At 40.0% G+C, this 21,493-nt stretch overlaps 1 protein-coding gene across 1 annotated transcript; it reads left to right on the top strand.

Annotated features, from left to right (window-relative positions):
* Nucleotides 1–8,949: 8,949 nt before the first annotated feature.
* Nucleotides 8,950–18,381, top strand: GINM1 (glycoprotein integral membrane 1). Its single transcript, XM_009883286.1, has 7 exons — nucleotides 8,950–9,006; nucleotides 9,188–9,284; nucleotides 11,590–11,753; nucleotides 13,583–13,727; nucleotides 14,499–14,629; nucleotides 16,136–16,299; nucleotides 18,123–18,381. Exons 1-7 carry the CDS (start codon nucleotides 8,968–8,970, stop codon nucleotides 18,229–18,231), a joined length of 849 nt encoding a protein of 282 aa, XP_009881588.1. The 5' UTR covers nucleotides 8,950–8,967; the 3' UTR covers nucleotides 18,232–18,381.
* The last annotated feature ends 3,112 nt before the right edge of the window (nucleotides 18,382–21,493 follow it).

Raw genomic sequence — 21,493 nt, 5'->3', positions numbered from 1 at the left:
GGTGTGAGGGGGTTTTGTGGTTTTGGGGTTTTTTTTTCCGGCTGTAGAGCTTGGCAGCCGAAGGTGTATTACCCTTGCTTGGAGTGTGTGTCCTGCCGCTCAAGTAGGTTTTGGTCTAAAACGTACAAAAAATGGTACAAAAAGACAAAATTAGGCGTCGGTTACCGTGCATGCAGTGTTTCCCCCCTCCCTTGAATGATTAATTTGTATAGGATTTGATATGCTGAAATAAACAGCTGACAGGTTGGGGGGGGGAGGAGGGGGAAGAAAGTTACTTCTATGCAATGTAGCTGTATTTGTATTGTTTTTTTATACTTGTCTGCCTGCATCGTGGTGGTTCGGTGCTACAGACGTACGCAGTGTGGTAGGTCTGTGTTTGCTCCCAGTGATTTCTGTAGTCTTGAACCAAGAAAAGGAGTTTGGTGTATTGGTGTATTACAGGGCATCGTGCTGTCTCTTTTTCTATTTCAGTACCTTATGCTGTATCTTGGTAAGATTAGTTTCAAAATAAATTTGGTGGGCTTTTTTAATAGTGGAAGGAATTTTTTTGTCTACTACTTAGGAGACCTCAGTGCTATGGCACCAGTGGGCTTTCACCTCTGGAATTCCCGAAGAGAACTGGGTACTTCTGTCTGTACTTGAATCATGACTAAATACATCCTCTAATTGTTGTAATCATGAACTCCAAAGTGTGAGATTGCAAAGAGGCAAGAGCTGTGTTGGGTTTGTAGTCACTTGTCTAGCTAATGTGTAGTTGCTGTCATGTGAGTAAATTTATTATGGATTTTTTTTTTCCTCCAGAGGGTTGGGTTTGGGTTGTTTGTTTTGTGGTTGGTTGTTGTTTTTTTTAATGTAAGTAAAACCTTTCCAAGAAAGCCCGACAGAGGCCCTGCACTGGCACATCCTGTGGTGCGAAGCAGAATTCCTGGGCTTACTTCCTGCTTTTGGCTTCTCTATATGAGCATTTGAAGAGAGATCTGCTTCGCTCTGGTTTCAAAGTGGGGCTCTAGATCTTCAGACACCTGTAAAAGTGCATGAGTGCTTGAAGTCAGGTGCAGTAAAGAGGGCAGAGAGAGCTCAGTCCTCAGGTAGGTTGCTTGTCCCTCTGAGAAGGGGAGTGCTAGCTTGAATTTGCTAAAAGACACGTAAAGTGACAATGGAATATAGACCTATGCTCTCACTTACCGTCCACCTGGAAACCATCACACTTTCGCACCAAAACTTCAACTTAATAGCATTAAAGTTGTTTGTCACAGCTGGCAATTATACAAGATGTGGAGGCACATCTGTGCATGCTATCTTTGGATCTGAAAGCGCGAGTGAGCACGGCCCAGGGGAGCCGGAGTGGTCCCATGGAAGCCAGGCTGGGGTCAGAAATAGCATATGTACGTTCTGGAGTGCTAACAGGGCTTGACTTAGTAACTGGGGTGTAATGCCTCATGGGCATAGCTGTGCTGTTTGTGGGGTTGAGTTTGTCCATTTGTGCCATACTGCTTAGGTGGTCTGTCAGCTCCATTTTTGCTGGTGGGAAGTGTCTGCACTTCTTTAGCTTTATACTGGTGTGGTGGCATGAGTATATGCAGAAAAGCTCTTTTATGAGTCAAAAAGTATATATTTTTACTTTAGTTTTTTTTTTTTTAAATCTCAAACTTAAAAAAGTAAAAGCTCATGTTTTTTCCTGCACTATTTGTTTTTGTCCATACAGGGTCATATTTAATGTAGAAGGAACAATTGATCTTCAGAAAGTTTTGAGTACAAGTGCTGGGTTTTGAGCATGAGCTGGTTAATGGTGGCCTGATAGGAGTGGAAGTGCCTAGGCAATGGAAATAGGCAGAGTGGGAATGCCACGCTGTCAGGTTGGCTTCAGAAGCCACGAGCTTAATGACAGTGGGCGATGGGGTCAGAGTAATTGTGATCTTTCCTCAGTATGGCTTGGGACTGCAGACTGGATGGAAGCAGGCAGGATCAACATGTTCAGCTTTTCTTTGACTGGATATGGCTGTGCCCTCCGCAATTCTGTGAGCCCACTGGCAGCATACAACTGATAGCTTCACATTTTGTAATTCTTGTACATGGTATTGAAGCTTACCTCCAAGTTGATGGCCATGATGTTACAGGAAACTGTAATGGAAGGACTGAGTAAACCTTGAAACATTTGAATAAAGATTTGTAAGGCTGAAATGCTTTTGTTCAGCTCTGGAATGTGTACGCCTCCATTGTTGTGCAATACTTGTAATTTCTTAAATAAGCTGTTTTGAAATCTGGAACTTTTTTTTTTTAAACACTTGCATGTGTGTTTTGATTTTTCTTTCTCCTCCTGAAATTTGGATGACCAAAACTGGATTACAGATTGATTGATATTAGAAAAAGTTTTAAAAGAGAAAAAAGACAGGGAATGATGCAATAAGACAACTGACCTTCGCATTAAAGTAACGTGTTTTTCTGGTGCAAAGTCAAGAATTAGGTTTTGTGTTTTGGAGTATTTTTTTTAATGTGCTGATGGGAACTGGCTAAAAGCATGGTAGACTGAATGCTGATGCTGTGTTGTTTGCTTACTCTGTTTACCTCTTGATAATTTAGGTTTAGCAGCAGTGTTCTTTCTAAATGGCATACTTGCCTACCAGACTTTTTTTTTTTTAGTTCAGTTGCCTGAAAAACATTGTTTTCAGATTTATTGTTGGCTGCAAGAAACCTCTGTGTAGATGGATTATTCCACAACAGAAGATAGTAATCTTCACTACATCAATCATTTGAGTACGCATGCAGTGGGTGTAATGTATTTTAATCAAAGTAGAAACTTGTCAATAGTGAAATGAAATAGCTGAAATGTTTCTTTCATCACTTCATGCCAGTTTCTCTGTTAACAGCCTGGCACATGCTCTGAACTTTATGCTCGAAAGATCTGACATCATCTCTCCATGTATATTTGATTAAATAAAGCGGTGTGATGCAACCATGTCCCAGTGATGTGAAGCTAAATGTTCACCTTTAAAACTCCTGATAAAATATTAAATATATGAGTTGATTTAATAGGGAGAAAGCAAAGGCGATTAATTCTCACAAAATATGTAGGGCAAATGAAAGGCTAAGCAATATTATACTAAGAATCATCACAAAGCAAGGAAGGAATATAAGTGTGCTTGTTCAGAAAATAAAAGTAAAGCAAAAGCATCATGTTAGATTTTTGTATTAACAAAAATAGTTCAACTTTATTTACTTAAGCAAATACTGGATTTCATTATCCTACCCCGAATATTGTCATGCAGTTTAATAATACCAAACCTTATTGGAGCAGATTTTTTACTAAAATTTTGTAAAATGTGAGGGACTAATTATCATCCTGCAAACTTGTCGAGTCCAACTTATCATGACAGACTTGTACCATCATTATTTCTTAACTCAGTTATGCCTGATTGCAGTTAAGAGTCATCCTATGGCATAGATCTGTTTTGAGTCTGATGAAAGAATTATGAAGAAGCACAGATCACAGAGCCTGGGATTGCAAATATACAGTTGCACTACTTGGAACCAGTTGTCCATGTGAGTGCCAGGGCTCAAATAGTATGAGTTTGGGTGGTAGATTTGTTTGTCTGTTTGAACACTTTTCCCCCCATAATCTCTTTTCAAATTTAGAAACAGAGTTATTTTGTCTATTTCTTATCTGTTGGGCAACCTTCACTGGACTTTATATTTTCCTATTGCAAACAGGATATCCCAGTAGTGCCTGCGTAATTGCTGCAAGGGGGTTGTCTGTCTTCCAAGTCTCTGTACAGCTGGCCATCTTGCAAGGCACTATGCCATCTGTTCCTAGTGCTGCCCGCTCCGCTTCCCACAGGCCTTCTAGTGCAGAAAGAGCCTTGTTCGGAGAGCCTCAATAGGGCACAGCTGTCCTTTTAAGTGGGTTGGCTGCTGGCGGCTGAATGTAGATGTGGGTGACTAATGCCGTTGTGTAGGACTTAACAGTTTCCATGTACTGGGAGAAACTGAACGGTGTACCCCGTCAGGTACCCGCTGCCCCTGGAAGAAGTTTTCCTGTGATTCTGTAATCAAATCTGTTTGGAGTTCCTGCATGATTAGGCGCAATAGCTTTGTCTTGTGTGGCATTTTTCATAAAAGGTTAAGATTGGGTGAAATGTTCTCTGTAGCTTTGTGTGGCTTTGGTATGGGGAGTCTTTAATAATTAATTAATATTCCCTTTTAAATTATGCTAGATGCTTTATATTCTTGGTGGCCATCTTTTCCCCATCTTGCTCTTCTGCTGCTACTGCGATTACACTGCTCCAGTTAACACTCCTGGGTTCTCTTGCAGCACATGATGAAAGAGAAAGGATTTGAAAATTACCACTACCTGGTTATGTCTATTGATTCAAGTTCACAGAAAATCACTAGTTCACTGTGATGTGTGTCACCACACTTACAGCTGTTGCCTAGCTGTCCTGGAACAGAATGACATACATCTGTGGTAGAAGTGCTGTCCTCTCCACAGGTACTGTGGCCATTACCACTGTCAGTGTCACTGCTGGAGCACTAAAACAGTGATGAGAAATCATAGGAAAACTCAGGGGAAACATCTACATCCTATAACAGCATTAAGAATGATGGGGCCGTTTTTAGTGTAAATTGGAGGTTTTATGCGAAGGCATTCACTAGCACAGGAAAGGATAAGGTGCTGTGAGTGATGGAACGGGTGTCAATGGTAAGCTGAAAGCACAACCTGATTCCTAGGGACATGAATTGCTTCTTGGGGATGTCCTTTGGTTCTGACTCTGACAAAGTGCAGGTTTCTCAAATATTCCAGTTAATTCAAGACCTTTTAAATTACAGGACTACCTGAAATTCATGTGCACTTTCATGATATTGTTAATGCTGAAAAGCGTATTGTAAGTTATACAAACAAGTTTTATACTCACAGAACTTGACAGTGCAGTATTATGGATTACCCGTGTCCTGCTCTCAGTGACTTTGTTACTACAGGATTGGTTTACTATGCTTTTGATACGCAAAATAAGTGCTGTGAGGTTATTTGCTTTTCTTAGTACTGAAGTGTATAGCTGTAAGACTTATCTATAAAACATTTCTTTTTTTTTTTTTTTTTTTTCCCTTTCCCCTAAGTGGTGGGTTTTATTATGGTAACATAACAAAGTATTTTCTCTGTTGAAATTAAAGGATGTTTCAGAAGTCTGTGAGTCTTCACCTGTAGGACTGGAAAGATGGGTATTTGAGTTATCACCGGAGGACTTTCTAGCAAGTATGGCTTGTCAGGCCAGGGGTTTCATCATGAAAGCATGGTACAAGAGTTGTTGTCTTGCCCAGTCTGTTTTCCTCCCAGTTTAGCAAGCATTAACAACCTATGGCTCTCAAGCACTTATTCATGAGCAGATATCAAAGAGGGTACCAGCCAGGGTTGTGTTAATAGGGGCGATGCTGTGCATCACCCATTCCCTGCTGTGGATGAAAGTGGGTCAGCTGGGATGGTGGTCTGCTCTCCTGTGAGCTGCCTGCAGTAGTCCCTTCCTCTTTCCCCCACCCCTCCTGCCTGGCTTTTCATTGTGTTTGACACGCATCTTGTGTTTTTTGTCCTCGTGCAGATTTTGGTATGGGCTGTGTAGGGTCAGGATGGTTGGCCACAACAGGAGCCGTTGAGTTTTGGGTGCGGCACTGCAGGAAAGACCCGTGAGTAGCCATGGGAAGACAGCAGTGAGGAACTCGCCTCCAAGGAAGGACTATGGGAGCTGGGAACATTGGCATAAAATCAGGAAGACTGAGTTAGAGGACTGTTATGTTCCATGGGAAGACATTATGAATAGTAATAAATAGTAATAAACAACCTGTTCCTAAATTGCAGCAAGGAAGCCTCAGGTTAGACGTTAGGAAAACTTTTAATGTTAAAGGTAGGTGAGTACTAGAGTAAATAGTTGAGGAGAGTGGGAAATTTTTGAACATCACTGGAGAGCTTTAAGAGCTGTTTGGAATAACATTGATATAGTTGATTCTGACTCTGGACAAGTTGGTCTTCAAGGTGTTTCTTTATCAGCTCAGGAACATTTGGAGCAAGAACAATTGAAAACTGAGTATTTTTTAGCACCAAAACTTTGAGATATGGTTGAAATGTTTCTTAGCAAGACTGTCATCAAGTCTTGTGAGACTGCTTAGCACAGAGGCAAAACAAGAACATATGACAACTCAGGAGAATGGATGTACAGAACATGGGAAGTTATTAGCAGAATTTGTTGGATGCAGATGCGAACAGACTGGTCACAGGAATGGCAAGAATATGAGTTCGCCGTTGCTTGTGAACACAAAATTGCAAAGGTCATGGTGTAGCTGCTGTAGTGGAGTATTAATCATTGCTCTAAGTTATTGAGTGGCTTTATGAACCTGTGCCACTCGGGAGATGCATCACTGTCTCCTGAGATGATAGTGAGGAGGGGCATCTCCTAAGGAGACACTGCGAGGACAGGCGGATGGTGCAAGCAGAGCTAATCCAACAGCCTGTGGCCATCAGAACACGTAGCCTGGCTCCCTCCTCCCAGCTGTGTTCTTGCATCTCTTGTGCTTGTCTGGCTCTTCCTTGCTTGTTCAACTGGCAGAAAAATAGCCTGGCAAAAAAGGGAAAGTTTTCCTGCCAATTTAATGAGATACATTGGCTCACTGACTTGGTATAAATGAGAGCTAAGTGTGATGTGTGAGAGAGATCTACACTCTCTTAGTGGCAGAGGCAGCAAGCAGTTAAGCCGTCTTACTTGTCTGCAAGCTAGGATCTGGTTTTTTTGTAACTTTGACAGAATGGAAGTGAGCCACTGAAATATTTTAATTTCTCAAACACGTAATATGCTCTTCATGTGCAAGTTTTAAGTGTGTACCGCAATTCATGACATTGCTTGTGGATACTACGTCAACAGAATTGACGGCTGTTTTGAAGAAAACGAATCATTGTGTATATAGCTCACTTCGTAGATTTAATGCTCAATTGTTGAGCATACTTATCTTGCCCCATGCCCTTCATTTTCAAATAAAGCATTTGATTTAAAAAAAAAAAGTAGAGGGGATTTTCCTGTCTTTCAGCAGTCACAGGCTATCAGTTATTTCCTTTTTCCTGTAATCTCAGTGAGTCACTTTGTAGATGTTGAAAAAAGATTGCAAAATACTTTCTGTGTAAAAGAACTCAAATTTCATTTGAGGCTTAAAAACCGAAGGACTATTAAGACTGCCTGGAAAATCCATCTCTTGTGCCCTTTGAATTCCCAGAAAACAGAAAAACCTTGGAAGTAATGACAGAAGGTTTTGGTAATCTGTTAAACAGTTTGAGGGTGTAAAAGACGTACAGTTCTGAATGCTAGAGTTAAAAGAACGAAAAGTTTGGCAGAGAAAAAAGAAATTTTGAGGAAATTACAGGATGACAGAATAGATTATATCCTATGATATATTATTAATTTGGTTTATATTTTCAGTTATAGGCTTCTAATTCTCTAACTGTATTGGTGATTTTCATTTACTTTGAACAGCTAGGATTGAAGACTTAAAGAAAAGTCAGTATAAACACCTGTTTCCTAGAAGGACCATCAAGAAAGAGATTTCTCTTTGGTCTCAGTGGCCAGAGAGTTTTCCTACCAATTTGACAAGTGCATCTGAAGCATCAATGACAAGTCATTTCCAACCAAAAGGTTATCTGTATTAGGTTTTACATTATGCCTCTCATGATGCCAGATTTCTGCTGAATCAGATCTGGATGTTGTTTTTCAGTTTTTGGCAGTCCTGGCTATCTGCATGTACTGATTACCACCTGTTGTTTTAAGGATTATTTTTATATTATAGTCACACTTTAGAAGCTCTCTGTTCTTGAATTGGGACTATATTATGCTAGGTAATGTATATTTCAAGTATTTTCTGGCCGAAAATTGAGTGTCTTATAAAAATCCCAAACGAAAATCCTTTTTATGTATTTACATTTTTATTTGTTTATTTTAAATTCTGAGCAAGTTCAACTTTTTATTGAAACATAACTCACTTTTTAGCTGTTGTGAAACAGTGACTCAAACACAAGAGCTAAAGAAGATGCTGAAGGTACGGAGAAGTTTTCCAGGGGAAAATGGAATGGATTAGAATCGTGTAAGGCTCCCAAAATGCAAATAGGGAGCTTAACTTTATTTTTGAAGAGGTGACTCAGGAAAGCAGTGTGGCAATCATTATGTTTAGCTATGTCCAAGAGAGGTTCGGCTTTTTTATGTAGGTTTTGTCAGGCAACGGCCTGGGAGGTTTAAGGTCCCATCTGCAAAAGAGCTCCTAAAATTACAAGGGGGAAAAGAGACAACAGAGTGAGTGAGTCAATAAATTACAGCAGTTAGCATTTTGAAAGAAGGAAGCAAATCCCCATTAGCTGTGAGTTTGGAGGTATCCCATGTGGCATAATTTGGGAATGATAACCAAAGAAATACGGTTACTGCTGACACTGACAAAACCGAGTGTTCTTTAGTATAGGCTAACATCTATTAAATGGTACTTCACTGTGAAGACTAAGTGGAGCTCTTAAAAAAACTTTTACAGAGGATCTGATTTTTAATTTGTATTGTCTATTATTTTTCAGCTAATAAGAGAGACTTCTTTTCCATTATATCCATGTGAAACAAGTTCTCCTGAGAATTTAGCTTGATTATTATTATTTTATTATATTTAAAAAAGAACCACCTTCATACATAAGGGGATGCAGCTGTCATTCTTTTTTCATCAATCCTCTTTATTAAAGAGAGGGGGGAAAACCCCAACTCTTACATTAAACAAGGAAGCATGTTCCTCTTTCTTCTGTGTGCTGGATAGAAAGCCTGGGAATGTGCTCTGGGGATTGTAGGTTGTCATTCTGTCAGGACAGTGTGTGAAAGCTGCCTGTGGCCTGCAGTGGCTTATGTGTTTCCTCAGAACCTTATATCTCTTCTCACTGTTGTTTTCCAGGAAACGATCAGAGTCAATGTTATGATGTTGAAAACCAGTGGAGAATTTCACAAAGGACAGGTTTGTCTAGTTTTTCTATTTATTCAGTGAATTAATATGCAGTGAAACAAAGTCTGCATGTGGATGCAAATATACTGTTTTGTCTGACGTCAGGCAGTATGAAGTGTGTTCCTCTGAGAGCAGAATTGTAGCATAGGACCAGGAACCACGCATGCACTCATTCTGTCTCTCTGTCTTTCAGGTTGTTTTTAATATCACCTATGTTAACGGACAGGTATATCTGAATGATTTTCCTATGAAAAGCGGGGTTGCCCACATAACATGTCGAACAGTAATATGTGAGTATTCTCTCTTCTTCCTTCTCTTTTTCCCCGTGGGGTATTTGGCTTCCCTGTTATTTAGTAACCAAAGTTTACAATGACCACATGTTCTTGTATTCTGCAAACCTGAGCATTGTAGAAGCAAATAATTTCCCAAGGTAGGATAATTTTGCTACTAAAATGGGTGGAAAACCAAATCTTACTGCCTTGTTCTCAAGTCACATTCACATGCTTATATGTGAATGGGCTAATCTGAAATCCCAACTCTGCCTGTCTTCTCAAAAGAATGTTTTGCACTACAAGCTAGACAATGTAAACAGAAGGATGCAACTCCACCCTGCTAATGGCTGTGTCCCTAGGTTGGTTGGCATCTGTCCAAAAAGAGATTCAATAACAAAAATATGAATTATTGTTAGGAAGATCTTTTAATTATCTCATTTTTGTGTCCATTGGACAAAGAAGTTTCTGCTGGATAGGATATTACAGCACAAATACTGCAGTTTTGCTAGTGTCCTGCAGTGGTTAATGACTTCAAATTGTCTTGAAACCGCTATTTTTCCCACTGATTCAATGCTACACCTTTTGTAAAAGAACAGAAAGTACTGATTTTTTGAGATACAAAGAGCATACTGTATAATTAATTAAACAAGAGCCATTATGCTCATTTGATTTAAGCTTTTGTGTATTCAGAATGATGTCTTGATGGATCAGGTGCAGTCTGTCTCCAGCTTGGTTTCTGAAGTCATCCTCTTCTTACAATCAGACATTTACTTTGAAAGTACTAATGCTTTTTCTAAATTGCTTCTCTGAGCCATGACCTTGTTTCTTGAACCTTTCCTTCCCAAGCATGATCAATTATTAATTTGATGATATTTGTTTTCTGGAGAGGAGAGCAGTAATTAATTTCTGTCTTTCTGGGATAGTTATGTTCCTATTGCTTTTATTTTTTTCTGTTCTCAGGTAGAAAAACATGGCAAAATATCATTTACCTGGAAGATCATTGACTCCAGAAAAACAGATGTGATTTTATTGACTATTTCTGAGAGATACCAAGCACTCCACTGTAGTTCCTATTAATTTTCCAAGTCATAGTTATATAGCTTGCAGTGACTACAATTACGAACGTGAATCTGAAACAGTGAGAAAAATACTGATTTGACCTGGGAGCTAAGGAACCTGGAACTCTTATCTCTGTGTTTGGATCTGAGTCCTCAGCACAGTGCCTCTCTCTGTTATCTGTAAAGTCATGTTTATACTATTTACTTACTGCATCATTAACAATAGATGTTTGAAAATGCTGAAGGAATATCGAGATGCTTGTTACCTGTTAACAGAGGGGAAAGATGCCTCTCAGGCTCAGCACTGCAAGTGACACAGCGCTGGTGGCTTAGAAACAGGGGCCAGTTCAGTCCCAGTTCATGTACTGTGCTATCTTGCATGCTGCAGAGATCTGTCACCTCCACTCTTGCACTTCTGCAGCACTTCAGTTCTAGCGTGCCCTCACCTGTCCTAGAAGCATGGTAGCTGGGAAAATGATATTGACTCTATGCAAAAACACCAAGGGTAGAAAGGCAGTTCTCTCTGTACTTGTGGAATATTAAGTTGTTGAAATAGCTGAAAGCTTTTGGGTAGGAAGAAAGATTGAGGTGTTACGGTCACATGTGAAAACAGGGCAGGGAGGACAGAGAAAACATGTATGAGGGAACTGACACTCATGTTGCGTAGCGTATGCCGCTGCCTGGGAAAGAGCTTATTTGTTTCTGTATTGAGGGGAAGGGGAATGTTGTGTGAATCCAGATGTTTACACAGGTGGCTGGCTGGGCTGTGGCATTACTCTTTTGAACTCCTTTGGACAACTAAAATAAGAATACAGCAATAGTGAAGCCAAAGAATGCTGCTTAGAGTGCTTAAATGCAAACCACAAAGGCAGGGATGCAATGTTGTTTGCAAGCTCCCTCAGTCTGGGGATCATACAGCACTGTTGTCTGCTGTGTTATATCATGAGACCTGCTCTGAGTTGGTGATATACTGGTACTGGTAAAAAATCATGGCATCTGTTTTACCTGTTGCCCAGATTACTACTGTTTATAAAAGCAGTTTATGGAAGTGTTAAGGACATCAGCATCTTGCAGACTTTTGTACAATTGTTCAAGCGTCTCTGGTTTGATGCTAGTGGTCCTCTGTAGTTGTAATGACTTTCCATTCAGATGCTACATGCGCAAGGGCATCTATGTCAAGGATGCAACTGTTTGCCCCATGGTTGTATACTGCTTTCTGGTTGGGGTGGTTTGTCTTTGAAAACTGTGACGTTGTGTGTTAACAGTGGAGAACGGAAACTTGGACAACTTACCGGATCAGCAGCGCCTGGGAACCGTCAGTGTTCGTATCATGGTTCATGAGTGGCCTTTGGCATCCAGTTCTGATTTGCGGCTGATTGTCATTCAGGAAGAAGTGACAGAAATTGATGGAAAACAGGTAAAAAAAAAAAAAAAAAACCACAAAAAACCCCCCCCAACACTCTGCTTCTTTTTAATTTAGGAGAGGCAAGTAGTTAGCAAGGATTAAAAGGTTTACAAGTACCTTGCTGGTGGTTAGAGCACAAAGTATATAATCTAATTCTAGCTAGCACAGTACTGAGGGAGATAGTACCAACCTAAGTCGCCTGTATAGTAGGGAGGGTGTTTTATGAGGAGACTTCAAGTTTTAATGCTTCTATTCTTATTTTAATAATTAGTGTTGGATATCATTAACTCTGTAACATGCTCTTTTCAACACATGCACTTATGCAAGCAGACTCGCAAGCAATACTTCATTTACAAAATTAATAAAAGGGGCATGGGCTCGTCCTGAGGTTTTCCCCATTGTTTATTCCAAGCTAACAAAATGTTTCAAGCATGTAGCATGGGGAACAGCTTACAGCAGCAAACTATTATGGCAGGTGGGCTTGTTGCAAAAGCCCACAACACCTGAGAGCTTAGCCTCAGAACATTCTGCATGTAAGATAAACAATTCATTGAATAAAAACCTTGATAATGAACATGGATTTTGAGATGAACAGGAAAAAAAAAAAGCCTAATTCTGACTGTATTTGCACACATAGCAGTGAATGTGAGGGGTTATACAATTCTAGCTGAGACTGAAATGTGCAGAACTGAGTTCTCAAAATCACCTGTAAGGTATAGTTATTTCTCCAACCAAGAGAGGTTCTGGAGAGAAGATACAGCTGCTGAAGTCTGCAAAAATGTTGAATTTTTTTGTTTGAGTACGTCTGCATCTTACACGTAGCCAGGCTCTTTTTAAGCTGCCTTATGTACTGATGTCTGTATTTTTTTAAAGGAGAATGATGATAATACCATTAATCCTTAATTAATTGCATGCTCAGCATGTAGTATTTTTTACAGGGATCTGCATTGTGGCAAGATTTTACTCTGTTAATGAAAAATCCCACTGAAAGGTTTAAAGCTTTTCTAATGAGGCATTTATCCCACTGTTAGTAGGCTAATATATCCTGGTTTGATTTGGTTGTTACCCAATAGTATTGTATTTCAGATCTCAAACTAGACATCACGATTCACTTCAGATTTTCATAGGGGTCTGGTAAGAACAACCAGAAAGCTGTTTCCTTAATTGCTCCTTGAAGTCAAAGGCTTTCAATCTTTCTCATTAGTTATCAGTTGACAGTAACGATCATCTGTTTCATTGCATTGTTCTGTGCATGTTTGAAGCAAAAGGAGACTGTTGGTTGGCCTATGGCTCTGAAAGCATGACTGGAACTGGATCACATGCTGCGTTCCTCATTTGTAGTTCTATTTCTATGTAGCAGTTATAGTCACAAACACTCTGTATTTCAGTCAGTTCTTGGCCTCCCAATGCAGCTAGTGATGTTAGTAGGAGTTATGCTGAATGTGTTCTATATAGATGATGCCTGCAGTGATCATGAAATGAAATGGGTCCAGTGCATCACTGGAAGAGGAAGAAGAAAACAATTCTTTCAGTTGTTGAAAAAAGCAACGTTACTGCAAAAGCAGAGGTGTCGGTCTTGCCTCTGCCACACTTTCAATGTTTTCAACTGCTTTTTTGCTATGTACTTGAGTTTCCCATGCCCTAAAATGCCTCCTTGAAGGAGGATTGTAATGAGCTGTGTAAGGCTTGGTTAAAGGCCCATGGAGTGACTACCACATGCTTGTGCAGGGAGAGAGGGACTCAGTCTGTTCAGCTTATTTTCTGATGTGGTATAGTGTATAGAAGTGTGGTAAGTAAAAAAACAAAGAATACTAATTCATGTTATAACATCCTTATGTCTAAATCTTAATGGCGAAGTGACAGAAGTAGATATTTTAGTAAAGGACCTGAGAATACTTAGACATTCAAACTACACTGTCCCTTTGAAAGAGAGCATGCTGTATTCCATCCCAAGGGACAACGACATGTTATTTACACTTCCCAACCTCTCAGGAAAAGGTATCTCTTAGCTGTCACATATTTTTATCCATAGTTGATGTATTGCTTTACAAGGGTGAAAGAACATCGTTATTCCTGTGTTTTACATAGTGAAACAGTTTCTTCATTAACAGGAAAGTGTTTTGCTTTATCTGGTTTGGTTTGGGGTTTTTTTTTAAACACCTAAGTTCAACTCTTGTACATTCTAGGTATTTTGTTTATTTGTTTTCAAATCTGTTCTCCTTTGAAGTACTTGGTACTTGTAAATCTGCAACCAGGACATCTCCCAGGAATAAATTTCTCTCTCAGTGCTATGACGGAAAGTTCTCTAAAGCTCCCCCTTTTTCCTGAGACTGAAAGAGAAAACTGGAGAGGAAATACCTGTCTGGGTCACTTCCAAACCAGAGAATAGTTTTATGTTATTAAACTTGAATAACTTAAAAGCAAGAGATGTTGTTTGACGCCTTAATCTTATTTCAGTTTTGTTTAATCAAAAACTCTCAAGGATTTCACAGGCGATGAGTATTTTGACCTAGTTCATCACCTTTTAATCTGGCAAGAGCTGCAATTTACAGATAAGGGCACAGCTAAGGGCTGCACTGCAATACTGCCTCTGCTTCTTATCAAGTTCACTACGCAAGTGGAAAAAAAAGAAAGTCAGTCTTCTGTGTTCTTGCTGTAAATGCGTGAGAACTGTACCATAAGTATGGAAATGCAGCATATCTTTGTTTTCCTGAATAGTGAGTTAAATAAAAAGCAAGCCCCCCACTAAATCTAGCTTTTCTTCTTCAGATATTCAAGATCCACTGCAAACTACCAGTCAGTACCTCATCCGGCAAGTAGAAACTACAGTAGATGAAGAGACATTACCTGGAAAGTTACCAGAGACCCCTCTTAGGATAGAACCTCCATCTTCTTACAAGGTAGTTTGGTTGGTTGGTTGGTTTTGGTTGTTTTTTTTTTTTTTTTTTAAATTATTACTATATACCTTTAGAGACTGGTCTAAACAGGAGAGGCAGTTTTTTTTCCCTCCCTCTGTATTTTTCCCTATTTCCCCAGAGAGTAAATGCGTACAGTTTGGTGACATTAGTAGGAGGAAAAGTTTCATTAACATGCTGCAGATAGAGCTGAAGGTTTTTCAGTATTACAGTTTAAGAGAATAGACTTGCTTCCCTGTTTTTAGTATTGTTTACAGAAACACATACAAATATTATGTTTTCCTCCTTTGAGGATGTTTACAGAACAAACCAAACAAACCCAGCATTGGTAGGATTTAGACAGTGGGTTTTCCTCATGTAAAGACCAAACACAACATCCATTGAAAGATGGTAAGAAGGTATATAACATTCCTGGACCTTTGTCTTTCGTCCTTTATGGTTAATTTGAAAAAAAGCAACATAATATGTAATAACTCATTTCTGGAAGAGAGAATTGCCATTCTTACTTAATCTAGTTTTGGCTTCAGAGTGCTGGTTTGCTGCTTTATATTTGTTAAAGACCAGAATTTTATATTGTGTGAGGTATCTGACAGTAACTGACTTCCACAGAAGCGTAAGAAATCCCCACGGCCAACCACTAAGAACAGACTTTTACAGATATACTCTAGGAAATTTAAAAAAAAAACCCAACTTCCTGAATTACCCCTTAGCAGTGAGAAATTGTTGTTGTTTCTTTTTAACTCCAGTAGGAATCAGTTGGGTTTCTAAATCCTTCACTGGTCTGACCTCACAGGTACTTTGTGACAGTGAGTTACGGTATTTACATTATACCAAGCTGAGCATTTACAAAAAGTTGAAATTTTTGTTAGCTTTAAATAATCTTTTTTTTTTTTTTTCTGACTCTGCTCAGAGGCAAGTGCTTACCCCTCTGGGAGATGGGCCATTGGTCTCACCTGCCCTAAAAAACACAGTAAACAGCTCAAGAAGTTTCAGTTCCAGATTAGGCAGGGATGGGCTTGATGGCCTCCTCTGTGGCCTAAAGGACCAGTTTATAACCCACTGCTGAGGCAGGAGGGCCAAAATAGTAGGCTGAAAGTTACAGATCGGCTAGAGAAGGTGCTACCCTTCTCCTGGGCTGTCAATAACCTTTTCCCTGCTGTACACTGCCATGGTATCATAGCTTCTCTGTGCCGAGGCCACACGGCTCTCCCTGCACCTGCTCTCTTCAAGTGTCCTTTATTTTCCAAAGCGGCCTTTCCTTTAAGGGAACTCTGCTAGGATGAGCAGAGAACTAAACCTTCACCTTCTTCCGGACTTCTTAGCAAAAGAAAGAGGTCTGAGTCACCAATCAATTCCATCCTGCTTTTATGTATGTTTAAGCATACATAAATTTAAAACTGCCACCATGTAATGTGATTCATCACTAGCCACAAAAACTGCACTTGCTATGTTTTGCAACCTGTCTTTTTATTTTTCCCTGTTTGGTTGTAGGTGATGTGCCAGTGGGTGGAAGACGTGAGAAAAGGGTTGTGCAGGTTCTGGTTTCGATCTTTACCGATCTTCTTTAGTTTGATGGAGGTCATTGTAGTTGGAGTTGCTGGAGCAGCTCTTATTCTCAAAGTCTTAAAGGTGATTTTCCCTTCCTGTGAAAACAAGTAAGTAAATTTTGCTATTTTTTTTTCCTCTGATGAAGGCAAAATATTATCTAAAAAAAAATCTTTCAAGCAGCAGCCCCGTTCTGTAGGAAGATGATGGCAACAATTCAGTGCAAAGGCTGCCAGTAACTTTCCATTCCAAGTGATGTTTCGATACATACGCATTTCAGAGGAACATGGGCCAATCTTTCCTTGGAAATGTCTTTACCTTGGCTGCCATACTGCCAAATTTTTATTAAATCTTTTGAGGACTGCTTTGTGAGACACCTTTAACATAGCTCCAAGAGAGGAGGGCAGAAGCTAGAGCTAAACAATTCCAACAGCTCTAAACCTTTTAATAGTCCTACTGTGTTGAAGTTGTTATGGTAGTTATGAAAGGCCTCAAATTTGGCTTTGCAAATTGGTACGGGAATTCTCCAAGGAGGAGCTACCTATATAGGCAGCTTAGAAGCCGTAGCGATTGGTGCTAGCATTGGTGGCAAAAGGTGATAAGTAAAGTTGATTGACTGTATATGGCTTTATTCTTTCAGTTGGTGTGTTACCAGTAGCATTAATATTTTTCAGAGAAGCAGGCTAAGAAATCAGGATAGATTTAATGCTGGAACGGGCAAGCATGTACATATTAAATCAGCCCAAGGCAGTTCTAGAATACCTAGCCCTTGGAACTGTACGTTCTTTCCAGATAAGTGACTGACAGTGTAGCATGCTTCATCACCTACAAACACAGATGATGTCTTCAGCTGCAAATGACCATCTGTGCTTCTGAATGGCCCTGAATGCAGTTAATTTATGTATCCACCAGAGCTAGAAAAATGGAGAGTTGGAGAATCAGGAAGGTTGGGAACTGCAGTGACAAAAGAGACCACGCTTCCCTGTGGCATTTCCCAAAGTCAGATTGGAGTACTTCTTATAACTAACTCTTTTAGAGCAGAAAAAGCAAGGAAAGAGTTTGTACCCCCCACAGCAGCTAAGTAGCTTAATGCTGCCGTGTGTGAAACTTTTTGAACTATGTAGAACTAGGAAAAAAAATTCTAAACCCGATAAACTGTTCAGGAAAGTGTCTGATGGCTTCTCCATGGCAGAGCTTAGTACAGAGCAGAGGAACCAGCCTGCAGTAACTTCTCTTCCAGTTCAAGAACATGGGGCTTGTGCAGAGCTTGTCAGAACATTGCAAGAAACTGTAACACTGGAAGGATGGTCCTTCCCTCTCCTCCTTTAAAAAAAAAAAAACAAACCAAAAAACAACACAAAAACCCACAAAACAAAACCATCCCCCAAAACCACACAGTAATTTTCTTGCCACCTGTGTAAAGTGGTCCTGTAAAAAGTGGTAAAAGTTTAATTTGTTTAATTCAATTGTAAACCAGTAAGAATGAATAGAAGGTCTCATTCGGTGAATGACACAGTGGCAGATGTGAGTCAGGACCTTGTCCCAAGTCTTTAATGCCATTCCACAGTACACTTACAAAAGTAGAGGCTTAGGCTAGTCTTAGACAGTTAGGTGCAAGAGACTGACAAATTAACTCCTGACAGCACACCGTTTTAGGCTGCTATGAAGTTAAGCGTATAGAGGTTACACTGCCGATATTTCAGGTGTAGGAACTGGGTGAAGGGACCCATCTGAAACCACAGTTAGTATATTTTGGAAACAGTTTTCCATCAAGTTTTTCATTCTAGCTTCATGAAAGAGGTATTTTGAGGGTAATACTCACTTGGTATGTTGATATAAACTAAGTTTGGTGAGTTTAAGACTAAAACTAATTTTTAGAACACGGAATTGTTTTGTATGTTGTTTTCTAATGCCAGGTAATCTTACCTTTCAGGGGCATCCTTCTCCTGGATCAAGTCAGCTTTGTACCTGTGATTACCATCAGCTTGCCTTCAGATCTTCCAGACAGGAAAAATAATTTAGATGAGAAAGCATGTACTTAATACTGTGTTTATTTTGGAGTTACTCTTTTTTAAAAACAAAGTGTTAGTTGACCTGAAATTTGGCACTTGATCTTAATACCTTGTTTGTTTCCTACTAAGAAAACTAAGTCAGTTGATGAATTGGTAAAGGGACACTCAGGCTGAGGCCCAAAGCTGACTTCCCTGTGCCTCTCCGTAAACATGCAGCCTTTTCAGAAGCTTCAAAATAAAACAGCATTCCACCCTGAGGGCTACCATTGGTTTTAACTTCTGTGAAGTCACTTTTCCACATCTCGGACAGGATGCTGGCTGCCTTCATGCCCATAGATAGACCAGGTCAGCTATCCTGAATAGTGAGATGATGAAATTCAGGGTGTCTTGAAGTCTCCAGATAGCATTCTTCAGAAAAGGACAAAGGAGTATTGCAAACATCAGCTGTGCCTGCAAGCCTAAACAGAGCTGCCCAGCCTGGTTTCAGGTCTCTTAGGGTTGAGTGTGCCTTGCAAGGAAAATATCACTATCAAACGCTTGCATGACTCAAGTAATTTGACATTTTTTTATATGCAAAACAAAAATTAAAAAGGCAGATTTATATTTCAAGCACTTTACACTTTTATGGCCCGGTCCACTCATAAAAATTGTTAGCACTTGTAAACAGTGTGCATTTTGTATCTGTGCCAGCAGTACTATGTGAAGTCTCAAAAGAAAATTCTACAAAAGTACTGGCTTACTGTTGCTAAGTAGGCCCAGTCTGCCCATGCTGATTTGTACTGTTAACATTTTTCAAATAAACATTTAAATTGTTTATTAGACTGTGTTCACGTGTGCATCTACATTTAGTTACATAAAGCAGCAGTTTGCCAATTTGTTAAATGCAGGGTACCATTTGGGTTTTTGTTTGTGGTTTTGTTTTTTTTTTAAGTTTTTTCATTGTTATTATTTACAAAGATTGTTTGTCAAAAGAATGACTAGGAAAAAAAAGGAACCTTAACTACCTGGCTCTAGACTGAGCAGAGTTGTCATTTGAGTGATCAGAATTATCCATGTTCAGCTTATGTTATAGTGAGAGAGAAAAGCTAGGATTTTGCACACACGTGCCCTCTACTCCCCCCTTAAGGAAAGATCATGATAAGTTTAATGAGATCTCTTAAGTTATTCAGACAGTTGTCCTCACAGCTGGTCTGTCACAGGAACAACTGAAGTTGTTTTACTAAACTAACGGCACTGCAGTGGTAGAAGAACCATTTCTAACACTGACTTGCCTTGCAAAAAAGCCAAAACAAAACCCACCACCCAGCAGTGCAGTGGTATACATCAGCCCAAGATAACAGGGACACTGCTTGAACTTCCTTTTTTTTTTTGCATTTCTTTCCTTGAGCTTAGTGTCATTAGAGCATAGGGTCCCAAATGTCTGCCAGCTCTCCAGCTGAGTGAGGATGATAGGAGCAGGGGATGTGTCACAACTGGCAGGGTGCTACAAGCAGGTGTGGAGCCATGAGACAGTGGAGCAGGGCAGCAGGGAATGAGTGGCAGCGACTGACATCCCTGGAGCCTCAAGCAGTGCTTTCTAGGATGCTACCATAATGGTAACATAGTGATGTAAGACAGAGGTGATGGTAGAGCTACAGAGTCATCCAAATTAAGAATGCAATTCAGTGAAAGAAAAACACGTGACAGAGGGGTCATCGTCACCGATGGCTAAATGGGAAACTGCTAAGGCTCTAGCACTGGAATGGAGACAGCACAGACAAGAGCAAATCTTCAAACAGTTGCAGACAGACTCCTCTTTATGTGGAAATTAATTTTCTTTCCATTTTATGAACAAAGCCCTGGCCCCTTCATTAACATAGTTCAAATAGAAGTGATGTGTGAGGCTGAAGTTTAACTTCTTTGGAAAAAAAAAAAATAGAAAAAGAAAAAAAGGAGTACGGTGGACACGAAACACAACAGTTCTTCCTTACTGCACAAGCACAGTATGAATTGCACTGCAGATGAAAATTCAGCAGCTGTTGGCATGTGCTCTTTGCATCCCTACTTGTGAAACTGTAAACCAAGCACCTGCACAGCAACGAGGAGATTTCACTCTGAACAGCTGCACCAGAAGTGAGTGGTTAAGCCTGAAAAACTGTTGGGATACTGCTTCACAACTTGGCCCGTTTCCATGAGCTAAGTAATCCTCTTCTGTATTGTGTTCTACAAAGCACAAGGAAATAAATACTACCTTCAAGTTAACAAAATTCAATTTAAAAAACAATGCAAATCTTGAACACAGTAATTGCCAGACAACATTGCTGTGCTATGGAGCTATCAAGTCTTAAAAAGTGAAAGCAGTAATAGCGTTCTGCTTCAGCTTGCACATGGTTTTCCTGAGTCATAGAAGTCTCCTGCCTTTCAGAGGAGTGTTGCTTTGGGCTGAGACCACTCTGAAGCATCTTGTAAACCAGTTTAAAAACTCCTTACCACAATTAACACAGTTTGGAAAAGGTAACTGTCCTGCCTGCCAGTCACAGTAGGTCTCTCTTTCCCAGGACATGAGCTGAGAAGGACATAGGTGGCAGCTAAGGGAAAGAAAGGGGCAGGAGGAACAAAAAACCCTCAAACCCCCCAAAACACAAATGATCCCAACCCCCCGCCTCTATAGGATAGCAGTAGATTTTTAGGAAAGGCAACATCTCGTATCTCCTCATGAACCATGGCTCTCCCTGCAGCCCTTCTTGTTCTGGCTCACCCTCAGATGTCTCACTTTTTTAAAGATGTCTCTCCCTTTTAAACAAGGAGATAAGCAGCGCTGGCCCTTCCCTCCATACAGGAATTCCACTGGCGGGGGAAGTTGGTATCATCACATTCCTCATTCCAAAACAAGACGATCCTCTGAGCTACAAATTCAGCATCTACCACTTTATTTCCCCCCTACCATGTATTACACAGGTGTTCATTTAGTTCATTTAGAGTGAACAGGGCTGGTTGAGCTGTAGAACTAAACTACTGCCTTTAAAATGAGGTTTACTTTAGAAGTTCTCAAAATATATCACGCCTACAGTCTAAGTGGCCCCTTACTGGACTGTTCCCAAAGACTAGCGCTCGCCTACTTTCCCGTCTTACTCAGGTGACAGATTGAGTATTTTGGTTTGCTTGCAATGAATTGATTTACAAAAAGAAATCTCTCCCTGCAACACAGCTGACAGCTCTGCACTCATCCTAACATACAAACAGAAAAATAAGTATTAAGAGAACCCACTTCTTCAAAATACTGCATCTTTTTCTTAACTGCGACACATATGGC

This window comes from Charadrius vociferus, unplaced genomic scaffold (genome assembly GCF_000708025.1).
Source record: "Charadrius vociferus isolate BGI_N301 unplaced genomic scaffold, ASM70802v2 scaffold114, whole genome shotgun sequence".
NCBI lineage: Eukaryota > Metazoa > Chordata > Aves > Charadriiformes > Charadriidae > Charadrius > Charadrius vociferus.
The sequence above is the reverse complement of the archived record's forward strand: the minus strand, read 5'-3'. Positions and strand labels throughout refer to the sequence as shown.